Source organism: Eptesicus fuscus, chromosome 5 (assembly GCF_027574615.1).
Source record: "Eptesicus fuscus isolate TK198812 chromosome 5, DD_ASM_mEF_20220401, whole genome shotgun sequence".
In the NCBI taxonomy this organism is placed as follows: Eukaryota; Metazoa; Chordata; class Mammalia; order Chiroptera; family Vespertilionidae; genus Eptesicus; species Eptesicus fuscus.
In genome coordinates this window covers 7558992-7574547 of record NC_072477.1, presented here as the reverse complement: position 1 = coordinate 7574547, position 15556 = coordinate 7558992, and the positions used below count along the sequence as shown (strand labels likewise).

Below are 15556 nucleotides of genomic sequence, written 5' to 3'. Positions count from 1 at the left end.
GGGGGCATCACCTTAAATCGATCTGCATTTGGAACAGATCGCCCTGCTACGTGCAGGATTGACCCAGGCGGGTCAGAATTGAGGAGCTGACCGAAGCTGTTGCATCAGACACTTGTCCCCCAGCCTAGATAAAACTGTGGGTTGGGATTTTGCCTTATGTCTCCTTAAAAATAACATGATTGACCTATTAAGAGTAATATAATATACAGTTTAAAGTATAACCTTTAACTCAGTGTCTTAGTCTGTTTGGGTTGCTGTTTAACAGACACCACAAACTGTGGGGCTTATTCATCTTGCTGTCTGGAGGCTGAAATCCGAGATCAAGGCCCTGGCAGATTCCCTGTCTGGTGAGGAGCCTCATTCCAGTTCACAGACAGCATCTTCTCGCTGTGTCCTCACATGGTGGAAGGGGAGAGGGAGCTTTCTGGGTTTTTTTCTACAAGGGCAACTAACCCTACTTATTTTTGTATCAGAATTTTTTTAAATAATCTTACTTATGACCTAGTCACCTTCCAAAGTCCCCACGTCGTCACACCACCACCTTGGGGATTAAGATTCGCCATATGGCCCTAACTGGTTTGGCTCAGTGGATAGAGCGTCGGCCTGCAGACTTAAGTGTCCCGGGTTCGATTCCCATCAAGGGCATGTACCTTGGTTGCAGGCACATCCTCAGTAGGAGGAGTGTAGGAGGCAGCTGATCGATGTTTCTCTCTCATCGATGTTTCTAACTCTCTATCCCTCTCCCTTCCTCTCTGTAAAAAATCAATAAAATATATATTAAAAAAAGATTTAGCATATGAAATTGGGGGGTACTGGCATGCAGCCCATAACACTTGCATTTACCTTTTTTTTGTTTGTTTCCATGTATCAATTTGATTATTTTTAAAAATTCTGATACAAAAATAATTCTGTTGATCAAAAAAAAAAAAAGTCAATACTATAGTTATCTATGTAATGTGGAAAGGGGAAGTCCTCCATAGCTCTTCCTCCCAGAAACCCAAAGGCCTTGGAATAGGTAATGCAGACATTAACCTCCTCCCTGTTACTTTTTACCAAAATGGGGTACACTGCGTGCAGTTTCCCTTTTGCTCTGGGTGGTAGGGCTCAGGGCTTGTCAGACCTGGTGGTCTGGTCCTAGGGCAGCTAGAGCAGAAATACTAGTAGCTTAGGAAAAATGTATAAATCTATTTTTTAATTAACAGGTAATTCCAACCCGCTTCTGTGCCAGCTCACACTCACGTTGAGAGTGAGCGCCTGTTCCCCACACTCCTCCTTCATTGACTCCTTTCTGGGTCTTCATCTTTGCCCATCTGGTAGGTGAAAGGTCAGCATGGAGATGCCCTGTGAGAGAGGATGGGGGTGGGGGCCCCTAGGCTGCAAGGTCACGCAAACCCCCTTCTGCAGCTCCCTTCACCAGCCAGCCACCGAGCCACAACCCAGCTGTCTTCCCTTGCACCCACCTCATTGACCCGGGTGGAGACTCTTCGGGCAAACTCTGGGTGCTACCCTCTGTGGACAAAAGGAGCCACATGCTAACCTGACAAGCTCAGGGGAGGCCTGCGTGGCAGTCTTGCAAACTCAGAGACCTGGAATAACCACAAAGGATGGTTTGAAAATTAAATATTTAACTACAAACAGGTTATAGTGGGTAGTCATGTCCTAGTCTGATATCTTCCCTGACAAAGATCAACTTAGATCTTCTTTACTGAGCCCATTTGCCTTTTTGCCTCTAAGATAACATATCTGTGAGATGTCTGGGTAACTTGTAACTTCCTTTTTACCCCGGACCCCCTCAGGGCACAACAAATGGCACCGGGACATTCCCTCATTGTTATTGTTATCAAGTTAATTGTCAACTGTTAATTACGTTAAAGTATCCTGTATCTATCTCTGTAAGAGAAGCACATGTCCATCATTTCACTTTTCACCCTATCCCAGAGGTTTCCCGGCTTTGCTTTGTCCCACCTCCCTAATCTATCACCAATGGATTTCCTGTAACTCACCTACGTCCCTTTCCTTTGATATCAATGTATAAATATAGATGTAACCCTGCATTCTCCGGAGCATTATCTCAATTCATTGAGGTTCTGCTTCCCGGCATATGTCGACAGTTTGGCTCAAATAAACTCACAAAAATTCTTTACAGGTTTCAATGTTGTTGTTTTTGTTTTTTTTCGTTAACTCCTCTTTTTCCATCCTTCTGACCGTGGTCCCCTGCAGCCCCTCCCCTGGGTCCTTCCCAATGCACGCGCTGTCAAAGGGCTCACTCTAACCCAGGTCTCTCCTCGCCATTCCCCTGCTGAAGACGTTTCGTGGCTCCCTGTACCCTGCAGACCAAGTTCGCAGCCTTGTCTGGGACGCAAGACCCCTTCGCCTTCGCTTCGGCCTGTCCCCTCCGCAGGACCCTGGGTTGGGCGGAGGGATGGGTCCCACGCTCCCTGACGTGTCGCCCGCCCGCCCGCCCTCTGGCTGGAACACTCCGCCCTCTTCTGCTGGACCAGCCCCTACTTTGCTCAGGCAGCTCCCCTGCGCCCCCCGAGAAGTGTGCGATCACCCCCGCCTCCCACCCCGACTTTGTGTCTGCACAGTCCGCCGGGGCTCCGAGTCTATCGCTCCAGTTTCCCGCAGCCGTTTCGCGCACGCGCGGGAGGCATCCCGGGGCGTCCCGGGCTTGACGGTTGCCAGGGAGACGGAGACACAACATGGCGGCCGGGTCCTAACGCTCCGACCGGGACCACCGCGGAGGTCCTAGTTCGAGACCCCGCCTCGGAGGCGTGGAAGCCAGGGCCCACCCTGCCCGCCCCTTTCCTCTCCGCCCAGTGTCGGCCAGGGCTGGTCGCCGGCCTCCGCGTCCAGGATGAAGAGTGAGTGGGGCCGGGCCGGGCCGGGGCGGGGACGCGGGGGTGTGGCGGAGCCCGAGGGGCCCTGGGAGCGAGGGCGGCCGGAGGGCCCCAGGGGACCCGGACCTTAAGGGGCCGGCCTCATCGCCTTGGGCGTCACTCGGGGAGGCCCCCAGCCCCCCCCCGCCCCTGGGCTGGAAGATCCGATGAGTCGAAGGTGCAAAAAATTTCGGTCTTCCTTTGCTGTGAAAAGATTAATTCCGTTAGTGTAGTTGTAATGTTAAATTTGCATCGTATCCTAATTGTCAGTTAGTAGCGGTATATGGCATAAATTGTGTGACAAAGATATTAAAAATAACTAACTTATCTTTTTCCTTTCCAACTACTATTTATTTTGCAAATTTTTGAAGCTGCAGAAAAGTTGCAAGGAGAGTTCCTTAAATGTTTATAAATCCTTCACCTAGATGCCCCACTCTGTTCTGGCATTTTCTCTCTAAGCGATGTATTCATTTTTGCTGAACCTTTGAAAGTTCGTTGTAGACATCATGACATTTCGGCACTAACAATTCAGCAAGTGTCTGCTAAGAACAAGGACATAGTCCTACACAGTCACAGTACAACTAACATGTTGATACAACACTGTCATCGAGTATGCAGTCTATAATTCAGATTCCCCCAGTCATCCCAATAATGTTCATTATAGGTGTTTTTATTTTTTCCGGGATCCAATCAAAAATCAGAAATTGCATTTTGATATCCTATTTCTTTGGTCTCCTTTAATTTGGCAGCGTCCTGCCTTTTGTGTCTTTTCTTTTTTTAATATGTTTTTATTGCCCGGCTGGTGTTGCTCAGTGGTTGAGTGTAGACCTATGAGCCAGGAGGTCGAGGTTTGGTTTCGGGTCAGGGCATATGCCTCAGTTGCAGGCTGGATCCTTGGTGTGGGGCATGCAGGAGGCTGCGATCAATGATTCTCTCTCATCATTGATGTTACTATCTCTCCCTCTCCCTTCCTCTCTGAAATCAATAACTATATATGTGTGTGTGTGTGTGTGTGTGTGTGTGTGTGTGTGTGTGTGTGTTTATTGATTGGCTGCCTCCTGCACGTCTCCTACTGGGGATCAAGTCCACAACCCCAGGCATGTGCCCTAACCAGGAATCAAACCCACAACTTTGTCATATCGGAACAAAGCTCTAACCAACTGAGCTACCCAGCCAGGGCCAAAGGGTGCAATTTAAATTTTATTTTTTAATTTTGTTGTTATTGTTAATCCTCACTGGAAGATATTTTTTTCATTGATTTTTTAGAGAGAGAGTGAGAGGGGTAGGGAGGGGGAGAGAGAGAAAAAAAAAAAATCAATGTGAGAGAGACACATGGACTGGTTGCCTCCCGCACGGGCCCCAACCAGGGCTGGGGATCAAACCTGCAATCCAGGTATGTGTCCCTGACGGGAAAATGAACCAGAGACCCTTTGGTGCTCTGACCGACGCTCTAACTACTGAGCCATGCCAGCCAGAGCAGGGTGCAATTAAATGTAAAATGTTCACGCAGTTAGGAATAATTTTCTGTCTTTTTGTGTTTTCAGGATGTTTAGTAATTCAGGTCACAGTTTTCCTCACTACACCGTGTCATTAATTGGGTGCAGAACTTTTCCTTGGAGGTTCCTGACCTTGTTTTCATCATTTGGTTTGAATTACTTAATCTCTTGAAAAGAGTAGACATTAGAAGCGGAATCTTCTCCCTGATAACTGTAGTCCGGGCACATGCCCCGAACATAGCAATTAACCTCCCCCAGTTCTGTCCATTCCTCAGCTGGCTGGGCCCCACAGCTCTGCTGCACGTCACCTGCGGATTAAGAGCTTCAGAAGCAGTGCTTGAGTACAAATGTTTGCACTTGGCCCTGACAACTTGCTCTTTTCACAAAAAGTGAACTTGACCTCCACTTTCACGGTTAAATAAGGCTTAGATTCCGCTTAAACAAACGAGCCTTGCTTTAATAAAAGTGAATAGAATCTTAGTGAACACAAATGATCTCATTTATTTTCCTTTTTCCACCTTTTTTATTCGGTAATATTAAGTCCTCTTTGTCCTTGAGTCTGGGTGGATGGTTCGTTTTGTTTTGGGTGACTATTTATTTCTAGTCCCATTAATGCGGGGCGGGGATTTTCCCTAGCTCAGCTCTGCACCCTTCACAGCGTTGTGTGTGTCTTCATCTTGCTTGTCTAACCCTCAAGGCCTGTGAAATACGTGGGTTCTGTTGCAGATGAGAGGGGGCCGTTCTCTACCCCTCCCCCCCTCATCCTTGTTTTGTAACCAGGTCTTCTGTTACTGAAGGAGCCATGGAGGAAATGGTGACCCTCTTCCCACCTCAGACAGCCTCCTCCAGGGCTGCAGGTTCCATTTGTTGACGTCTAATTTCGATGGTCTGGAGGAGCCTGCAATGTTGGCCCACACGTGGAGTTTGTACTGAACCCACTTTAAAGTGTACAGTTGGCCATTTTAAAATATATATATATCAATATATATATATTGATTTCAGCGAGGAAGAGAGAGGGAGTGAGAAATAGAAACATCAATGATGAGAGAGAATCATTGATCGGTTGCCTCCTGTACTGTATGCCCCCTACTGAGGATCGAGCCTGCCATCGGGCATGTGCCCTGACCAGGAATCTACCATGAGCTCCTGGTTCACAGGCCGATGCTCAACCACTGAGCCACACCAGTCGGGCTGTCTGCTTTTTGTTGTTGTTTTTAAGGAAGTCTGCTTAACTTAATTTATCTGTGATAAAACACAAATTGGAATTTGTTGTATAAAATTGCCTCTTCTCATCTCAAATCTGAATTCCTCAGGCCACAGCCTGGCTTTCAGGAACTGGCCCTCGGCTCTGGTGAGCTGTATGCCTCTCCCTGTAAACTGCTGTTGTAGTGTTAGGACAGTTCATTTTAAGCTCATTGTTCTGTTAGCAGTTAGCCAACGGCCTCACTGATTTCTTCAAGTTCTTGAGAATGCCCACACCACACACATTTAAAGGAATATAAATTCATCTTGAACATTGAAAACGATAGAAAAGTATAATGAGCAAATTAAGATCACCATCAATCCCACCCAGACATATATACTATCTTTTAAAATGTTTACATCTTTACATTCCATCTTCTATGCATGTGTATGTATTTGTAGGATCATTGCATCCTCTTCTCCCTTCACATTAAATAATGGCTGAACATTTTCCTGTATCGTTAAATGGGATTTGAAAGCATGGTTTTTAATGGCTGCATAATATTTAGCTTGTGGCTGTTCCATGATGAATGTCATTTCCTTGATATCAGCTACTTACGTTTTTAGCATCCTTGCTGCCGTGACACTGTGACAAATATCTTTGACTATGAATCTTGCTCGGTCTCTGTTGGTACTCTCGGGATCGAAACCTGGAACTGTAACTGCTGAGTCAGAGGATATGGACTCTTATCTTTCTAATATCTTTTTTCTACTTAAACAAGCAGTTCAGCCCAACCAGCTTGGCTCAGTGGTTGAGTGTCGATCTATGAACCAAGAGGTCATGGTTCGATTCCCGGTCAGGGCACATGCCTGGGTTTCGGGCTCAATCCCCAGTAGGGGGCGTGCATGAGGCAGCCAGTCAAGGATTCTCTCTCATCATTGATGTTTCTATCTCCCTCTCCCTCCCTCTCTGAAATAAATAAATATATATATATATAAATATATATATATATAAATATATATATTTTTTTTAATGTGCCATATGGAAGGGGTGTGGAAGAGGCTGCCTCCTTTAGGCTGAACAGTTTCCCAGGCCTGCTCTGTGCTGATGCAGGTTTGGGATCTGAAGGTGATGAGCATTTTTGTTTAATAGGTTTCTGATCTGTTTGCTTCTGGTGAGTTCTTCACGTAAGGTTCGATTCTAGACCTACTTCTCAAACTGCTTTTTCTTTTTAGTCTTGCTCTTCCTCTCTGTGTCTCATTCCACCGGAGCCTCCAAGAGTCCCTGAAACAACATCCCATCATTGTGACCCTGCCTCCCGCTCTCCCTGGGCCAAAGGGAAAGGCCCAGCAGCCCAGCAGACACTTGGTCTGGGGAAGGCAGCAGGATCGTGTCACCATTCACCAGGCTCCCCCTGGTCCAGCCTGCTCTCTGCCAGTGGCTGTATTTTCAGGTTTTTGTTAGCAGCCACACCCCACTTTAAGTTACTCATGTCTGAATCTGTCAGGGTTTGGTTTGTAAACAGAAACTAGGCATTTCAAGCAGGAAGGCATCTGCCATTGTAAAACCATTATCTGTGCAGGGGGCAGTGGTGGTGGTGGTAGCGCAAGGCCAGGGCCGCTGCTGTCAGTTTCAGGAAATCAGGAATTGCAGGAATTGCAGGAAGCTGGGCGGCCCAGCTGGGCCTCAGTGGGACCAGAGAGGGTGGCCTTCAGGGGAATGCTCCGAGGCTGCTGGTACAGTGTCCCCTCTGCTGAATGCCCAGGCCCATGTGAGCGCTCCTGCCAACCCACCCCAGCGGGCCACCTGCGTCTGTGCTTGCCACATCTCGTGGGGTCTGAGCCTCTCATCCCCCCAGGATGCCAGTCACGTGGTTCCTTTCTGTGGCGGGGGATTGCAAAGAGAACACAAAGTGGGGGGAATGCTAAGCCTTATAAAAAAGGAGAAATCCTCAGTACATGCTGCCAATTATCTTTTTTTGAAATATATTTTTATTGATTTCAGAGAGGAAGGGAGAGGGAGGGAGATAGAAACATCAATGATGAGAGAGAATCATTGATCGGCTGCCTCCTGCACGCCCCCTGCTGGGGATCAAGCCCGCAACCCGGGCATGTGCCCTGACCAGGAATGGAACCATGACCTCCTGGTTCATAGGTCGACACTCAACCACTGAGCCACACCGGCTGGTCAACTGCTGATTATCTTACAGGTAAAATGTTCACTGTCTGGAAACAAGTACAAAATACATGTATAAATAAAATCTTATTTTTATAATTGTTTGTATTTATAGACTACAAAGCAATTGGCAAAATAGGCGAGGGAACGTTTTCTGAAGTTATGAAGATGCAGAGCTTGAGGGATGGAAACTACTATGCATGCAAACAAATGAAACAGCACTTTGAAAGGTAGGCGATGAGACGAGGTTAACACTGAAAGCGGACTTGGGTTTCAATCAACAGGGCAACTTCATATTCGTGGGAAGATTCTATTCATGTAGTATGTACAACACAGTCAAATTTCTTTAGGCAGGGAGGATTATGGACTAATTTTATGTTTGTCATACTGGATTTTATTTATATCCCAGTTTACTGTGATATCAATGATTAATTGGTCACAAAAAATTTCAGTTGGAAAAGTATGCCTCTCTTAAACAGTCTGTATGTTCCTCAGAGTTCTGGGTGTTGGACTTTTATAAACGAAACCTTAGTCTAAGTATACAGAGGCCCTTGTGTTTGAATTAATTTTGAATCAATTAATGTTGTGAGAAATAATTTCCAAAGAGGGTTGGAGAAATCAATTCCTTGGGGTGACAGTGTGTGGAGAGGGGACTCTCTGGCTATGGACTAGTCCCTTGCAGGAGTGCTGGGGCTGTGTCCCTCGGAGTCTCTTAAAGTCCTTGAGGTTGCCCTTAGCCTAGATCAGTGGTCGGCAAACCGCGGCTCGCGAGCCACATGTGGCTCTTTGGCCCCTTGAGTTTTTAGCAAAGGCCAGCTTAGGAGTACCCTAATTAAGTTAATAACAATGTACCTACCTATATAGTTTAAGTTTAAAAAATTTGGCTCTCAAAAGAAATTTCAATCGTTGTACTGTTGATATTTGGCTCTGTTGACTAATGAGTTTGCCGACCACTGGCCTAGATCACACTAAACAGTCATTACACACTACCGGAATAATGGGTAAATGCCGGCTTTGTCCCAACTGTTAAACTTTCCAATACAGACGCTTGAAGATCATCTTTTTAATTTTATTTATTTTTTTTGTTGTTGTTGTTTTATTGATTTCAGTGAGAGGAAGGGAGAGGGAGAGAGGGAGAGAAATATCAATGATGAGAGAAAAATCATTGTTTGGCTGCCTCCTGCACACCCACTACTGGGGATGGAGCCTGCAACCCAGGCATGTGCCCTGACTGGGAATCAAACCATGACCACCTGTTTCAGAGGTCACCCTTAACCACTGAGCCACACTGGCCGGGCGAGGCTCAGCTTTTAATGTCAAAGAAATTGAAGTCTCTGAGTATCTAAAGCACATTTTTAAAAAGCATAGTCATTCCCCCACGTTGGTGCAGAGCCTTCTGAAGTGTTTGGGGATATAAACCTTGATTTCAGACTCTCAGTGTGAAAAATTGTGTCTGAGAGCAGAAAGGAGTATAGGGCACTAGTGGTGCCCAAGAGTATGGAGAACAGTAATTTCATCCTCGAGACATCCCCACAGGGTCAGAGTCATCTTTTTTCTGTTCCGTGCAGGAGAACAGGTGCCGAGGGATGTGACGCAGCTGACAGCTGTCACTCTAGGTCCCTAGGTGGGCAGAGCCAGATTTGAATCCAGATTCCTCGTCCTCACTGCCCACAGTGTGTGGCCGTTACCTGCTCTGCCGAGACTGCTGTTGCTGGTCTCCTGCCTTCCTCTGCCACTTCTTCCCCTGTGCGACAAATTACTCTTCTTTTAATCCTCACCTGAGGGTATTTTTTCCATTGATTTTTTAGAGAGAGTGGAAAAGAAGGAAGAGGGAGAGAAAGAACGAGAGAAACATTGATGTGAGGGAGACACATCGATTGGTTGCTTCCTGCTCTTGCTTCGACGGGGGCCAGAGATCTAACCTGCAACCCAGGTATGTTCCCTTGACTGGGAATTGAACCCAAGACCCTTCAGTCCGAGGGTCGATGTTCTAACCACTGAGCACCTGGGCAGGGCTGTCAGATTACTCCTGATAGAGAATTGGACGCAGTGTACTGACTGCCTGGTATGTGGGAGCAGACTCAAACAGCCACGTTGGAGAGACACAGCTCAGATGGCTGAGGATGGACTATGGTAGCAGCAGGTGCGAGACAGTTGCCTCTCAGAAGAGAACCGGTCCCACTGTCAGGCTCAGGGGTAGACGTGCTTGCCGACAACAGGACTTGCCAGCTGCTATCTTGGTGAAGAGACGCAAATAAAAAGTGGGCTGACAAATAGCCTCCCGACTCAGGCACTTCCGTGACACTGCACGGGCACGCTCGCTGTGGAGCCAGCCGTCAGCGTGGCCTGCTCGGCCCAGAGGTCCCCTCAGGAAGGGAGAGCTATCTGGAACACGGCTTAGAAGTCAACCAAGATTAGACTGCCTTCAGAGGCCTTCCTGTGAGGGGTGGCAGACACTCGTGTAACCCCCGCCCCTCGGGAGGAGGTAGCATTACCTAAGGACGTGGTTTCCTGGCGGTGACACGCCTCCTGTTCCTCCTTCCACCAGGTCCCCGACACACCGAAAGGGCACCCTGGTGTTAGCCAGGACAAGGGTCTCAAGGTCTGGGCCATTGTCACTGAATGCTATTCTTGCTAGTGTTCAAATACAGCACAGTACTTTGCAGACCAGCTGTAAACAGGATGAACTTGACAGGACCTCAACCAGGATCAGTGTAGCCAGCTGCAGAGAAGAAATCAGTAACACTCGTGCACCTGAGGCCGGGCCTCCTTGTTATGAGGGGCTTGAGGAGCAAGCGAGGGAAGGACTAGGACAGTGGTCGGCAAACTCATTAGTCAACAGAGCCAAATATCAACAGTAATGAAATTTCTTTTGAGAGCCAAATTTTTTAAACTTAAACTTCTTCTAACACCACTTCTTCAAAATAGACTCGCCCAGCCATGGTATTTTGTGGAAGAGCCACACTCAAGGGGCCAAAGAGCCGCATGTGGCTCGAGAGCCACAGTTTGCCGATCACGGGACTAGGAAGTAGCTAGCAAGGTGGGCGTGCGCTTACTGTTCAACAGACGGCAGCCTCGTTGCTGAATGTGTCATCATTTGATGTAGTTGAGAACAATTCTTGCTCTTGGCCTTCACTTTGAAAGTGGTTGATTAGAACACATTTTTCCTTAAAAAACCCATAAGTAAAGGTTTTTAATCAAGTACCACAGGATTTGTTCCTTTGCTTTGCTGTCGAGTCTGGGTGCGTGGGGAGGTGTCTGCAGTGTGAGCCACACTGTGGGATGTTGCTTTCCTGGGAAGGGAGCGTGGACCTGGGCCACTGGCGGCTGGTGGCTGACGTGTAGCTGAGTGGTCACCTCAGGCTCATGTGGACAGGTGTCCGCAGCCGTGCAGACCAGACCCGAGGGGAACCGGACTCTGGGTTTATTCTTGTGAGCTCTTACACATACGTTCAATCCAGTGCTGTCGTTACTTATCTAATAAACAGCCCAGCTCCGGCCACGGGAGCTCTTCCAGGGTGGCTCTGTTCTTCTGCTGCCCGCCCTTTTCTTATTCCTTTGGCTCCACAAGGTTCTGTAGCTCATCTTGGATTTTCCCTGCCCCTAGGACCTCCATGTCTCCAAGGAGCCTTGCCGCCCTTTATTGGAGAAAGATACTTGGGAACAAGACTTTGTTCCAGGTGTGCTCCTGGCTCCTGGGATGTCACCGCCTCTAGGCTTCCTCAGGAGACGAAGCCAGTGTGTGTGTGCACGGGCCCATTTACCCACCCCCCTACCCCGCTCTCTCCACCCTCTACCCAGCCGTCTGTCTATTCAAATAACCATGAGCACATGCTGACAGCAATAAGTGGCTTGCTTCTAAAGAATCCTATATAATAAAAGGCTGATATGCAAATGGTTGTCATGCCCTCACACATAACGACCGATCAGCAGGAGGCTGCATGCGCAGCAGGCACACGCAGGTGGGCAGGGCTGCGTGCATGACTGGTCACCAGGAGATGCATGGAGCACCTCTCGGTCCCCCCACCCCCACCCCCACCCTGGCTCCTGCAGGCGGCAGCAGTGGCTTGCTCCCGCCTCCCACAGGTGCCGGCCACTCGCTCCCGCCTCCCGTGGGCGCTGGTGGCTCGCTCCCGCCTCCCGTGGGCGCTGGCGGCTCGCTCTCACCTTCCTCAGAAGTGGCATGGCTCCTGCCGGCTCTCTCAGCAGCAGCGGGCGGCCTACTGCACGTGACTTCGCATGCTGGGCCACTAGGAGAAAATAAAAAGGAAGAGATAGTAACTTTACAGTGAGAAACCTGGACCATCTACCCTCATTGTTAAACAACTTACCCTTATCCACTGGAAGAATAACTTTGTGTCCTTTAAAAATCCATTTGCTCGACTTCTCATTGTCTCAGTGGCCCTGCATGTGTGTGGGTGGTGTGAGAAATGAGTAGCAGTGACAGGAAGTCACGCCAGGTGACTACAGCGGTCGCTCACCAAGCACCTGCCGCCATGCCCAGACCTGGTGAATCGCTGCCCTTGTCACTGGTGCTCGCTGCCGCCCTCTGGGGACGGTGCCGGCGGCCTTCTGTCAGGTTGGGGGGCCGTGGGCTAGAGAGAGAAGGTCCCCAACCGCCCGGGTCACCCAGCTGGCAGGTGTGGAGCCGCGTGGGACCCAGCCTGCAGGTCCCCTGCTTGTTGGCAGCTCATCTCTTCTTTTGTGAAACGTGCAAGAGTCTTTCCTTCTTAAATATTTGAAATAATTCGTCAGTGAAATCGTCTGGGCCTAGAAGTCTTCTTTGTGTGATGTTTGTTACAGCATCAGTCAGAGTGGTAAAGAGCTGACAGTGCGATGAAGTAGTGGAACAGCAGATAACATCACGGTACATGGGTGGCACGGAATGCTGAAGACTCAAATAGGGCGCCACCCGGACGTGGCACAGGTCGCCGGCACCATGAAGATCTGGTCTTCGGGGCACGCCTTGGACCACCCCTGGGAAACTGTTCCAACAGCTGCAAAGCAGAAATGCCCACACCCTGTGAAGCCAGGTGTGCTGGGAGCTGGCGTATTGGACAGACGTCTGACCCCTTCGGGAAAGCTGCACAGCCACAGGCTTCTTGGCACAGAGTGGGGGCGCCTGCCACGGTGAAATCTCTGACAGTGCGGCAGGAACAACGCACCTGTGCCGGACCATCTGTAGTTGACTCTGGGGAAACAATGGAACTTCAACCCCCTGATAATTCATTTACAAATAGGATTTCAGCAGATGAGAGACATATACAAACCACATCCTCAGGACGCAGGAAAAACTATTTCAACTCTAGAGGCCATCATCACTGTGAAAGGAGGCATTCTCAGTGGTCACCCCGAAGTGCTGATGGCAAGTTCGGATCTTCAAATGCTAATGGGGGCCGGGGAGCAATGGCCGGGTCATACATAGAGTCAGTGCTGAGGCTGAGCATTGACAGCTTCGGTAAGGGGAGCATGAGGACACCATGGCAGCGGCAGCATTTGTAGAGATGATGGAAGCTGGTATACAGCACCCAGCCCCCCAGATCCCTGCTGCCTGGCGTTATATTTACTTATTTTTGTTTTGTTTTGTTTTTTGTTAATCCTCACCTGAGGATATTTTTCCAATGATTTTTTAGAGAGACTGGAAGGGAGAGAAAAAGAGAGAAACATTGATGTGAGAGAAACATATCGATTGGTTGCCTCCCACATGGGCCCAATCAGGGCTGGGGATTGAACCAGCAGCCGAAGTACATGCCCTTGACCAGAATTGAACCCGGGACCTTCAGTCCACAGTCCGACACTCTATCCCAGGGGTCCTCAAACTTTTTAAACAGGGGGCCAGTTCACTGTCCCTCAGACCGTTGGAGGGCCGGACTATAGTTTAAAAAAAACTATGAACAGCCGAAACCGGTTTGGCTCAGTGGATAGAGCGTCGGCCTGCGGACTGGAAGGTCCCAGGTTCGATTCCGGTCAAGGGCATGTACCTTGGTTGCGGGCACATCCCCAGTAGGGGGTGTGCAGGAGGCAGCTGGTCGATGTTGCTCTCTCATCGACATTTCTAGCTCTCTCCCTCTCCCTTCCTCCCTGTAAAAATCAATAAAATATATTTTAAAAAAAAAAACTATGAACAAATTCCTATGCACACTGCACATATCTTATTTTGAAGTAAAAAAACAAAACGGCAAAAACACCCGCATGTGGCCTGTGGGCCGTAGTTTGAGGACGCCTGCTCTATCCACTGAGCCAAACTAGCTAGGGCTATTTGTTACTTTTTTAAATGCAACTGTATTTTAGGTGGATTTTTTTTTAATAAGCCAAAGAAAGGCTATGTGACTTGATCAAAACAGAAAGGTTCAGGGTTTCTAAATAAAAGGGGACATAAGATTTTTAAAAAGCTTTATTGAGATATAATTTGCATATCATAAAATCTACCCATCATGGGTGAGTGTTAGGACATGGACCCAGTTCTGGAAGACTCCCCATCTCGATTAGAAGAGTGGAAGCCTCCTGTCCCGGGTGGTGAGGAGCTGCTGTCCTGAGCCTCTGGGTGCCGCCCTCCCTGCCCTGTGCCTGGACCCTGCCCAGCACTCCCAGACCGCCGTCTGCCAGCACCTAGTGGGCCCCTTTCGGACCCTCTTCCTGAGCTGTGGGCTGTGTCCTTTCTGGTTGTTTGTTGACCATGGCGCACAAGTTGCTAACAGTTTGAACATCATCCTGGGTGTGAGGGGAACGGGGCAGTGATGCCAGAAGGGTCTGAACGTCTAGTTTAAAATATCCTTACACACAGACGATTGAGGCTCTTACATAGCTGGCTCCCGTTCGCTGGCTAGCATGAGCTACTTCCGTTTTCAGCCACGTTGATTTACAATAACAGTTACTATTGGATACATCACTAAGCAGGATGCCGAGCTTCACTCTCCGTTAACAGAATTTCACCAGTTCAAAGGAAGAAGATTCGCACAATCACTTCCTTTCAGAACCTCTGATATGAAAGTGTCTGATGCCTGAGTCCTCATTGGATGTGAGCCCTTGGGCCCAGGCTCGGGAGGGAGACCAGGCTCCCTCAGGCTCTGTGCGGAGAGCGTGGCCGCCTCAGGCCCTGGGCCGCTGTTGCACTTGCATTGATGGACTTGGGGTGTGAACAGGGTGTCTGTGGAGCTGTCTTCTTAAAGAAAAGGCTGCATAGACACACCTGCTGAGAGAGCACCTGTCACCAGGTGAAGGAAGTTGAAAAAAATGACAGCCTTAAGTAAGGAAGGGTGGGTCTGTTCATGGAAATTTAAAATGCTTATTTTTACCTGGCTTTTACATTGTGAGTTGGTTAGTTCCCATAAACTGATTAATAGGAAATTTTAATATCTCTGTTTATATTTATTAATAGTAAAAGAAACTACCAAGGAGCTTAGATGGGAAAAATTTGAATTTATATCCAATGCTATAAGATCTTGATTTTTATAAGATAATGCACAAACACGATATGCTTAATTTCTACTGCTAATGGGAGAAATAAAACCTGATTGACTTGCTTGAAGTATTTGTGAGTTTGTCAGTTTTGATCAGGGATGATAAGTAATGATTTAATAGCCCAGATTTTAAAGTTGACCTGAATGATCAATTAGCTGTTTGTTTTTGCCTACACGATAGTATTGAGCAAGTGAACAACCTCCGAGAGATACAAGCACTGAGGCGCCTGAATCCACACCCAAACATTCTTACGTTGCATGAAGTGGTTTTGTAAGTATATTCGGGCCTTTAAAATTTATCAAATTTGATGATAATGGTTAAATCTCTTTTTAAGAAAGAAAATCACGGTTGGCATTATAGAT

At 48.1% G+C, this 15556-nt stretch overlaps 1 protein-coding gene, 1 long non-coding RNA gene and 1 pseudogene across 2 annotated transcripts in view; 2 read left to right on the top strand and 1 right to left on the bottom strand.

The window, feature by feature from the left end:
• Nucleotides 1–1240: 1240 nt before the first annotated feature.
• On the bottom strand, nucleotides 1241–2648 carry LOC129148955 (uncharacterized). The gene is made up of 3 exons (XR_008555948.1): nucleotides 2568–2648; nucleotides 1461–1586; nucleotides 1241–1341 (listed from the first exon to the last, which is right to left on the bottom strand). It is a non-coding gene; the product is annotated as an uncharacterized LOC129148955 (long non-coding RNA).
• Nucleotides 2649–2702: 54 nt separating this feature from the next.
• The window catches only part of MOK (MOK protein kinase), a 28485-nt gene continuing 15631 nt past the window's right edge, over nucleotides 2703–15556 (top strand). Inside the window, exons 1-3 of the mRNA XM_008154792.3 lie at nucleotides 2703–2864; nucleotides 7849–7963; nucleotides 15375–15464. Of these exons, the coding sequence (XP_008153014.1) occupies nucleotides 2858–2864; nucleotides 7849–7963; nucleotides 15375–15464 (212 nt within the window). The 5' untranslated portion in view covers nucleotides 2703–2857. The remainder of the gene's footprint in view (nucleotides 2865–7848; nucleotides 7964–15374; nucleotides 15465–15556) is intronic.
• LOC114227492 (PRELI domain containing protein 3B-like) lies at nucleotides 12673–13183 on the top strand (annotated as a pseudogene).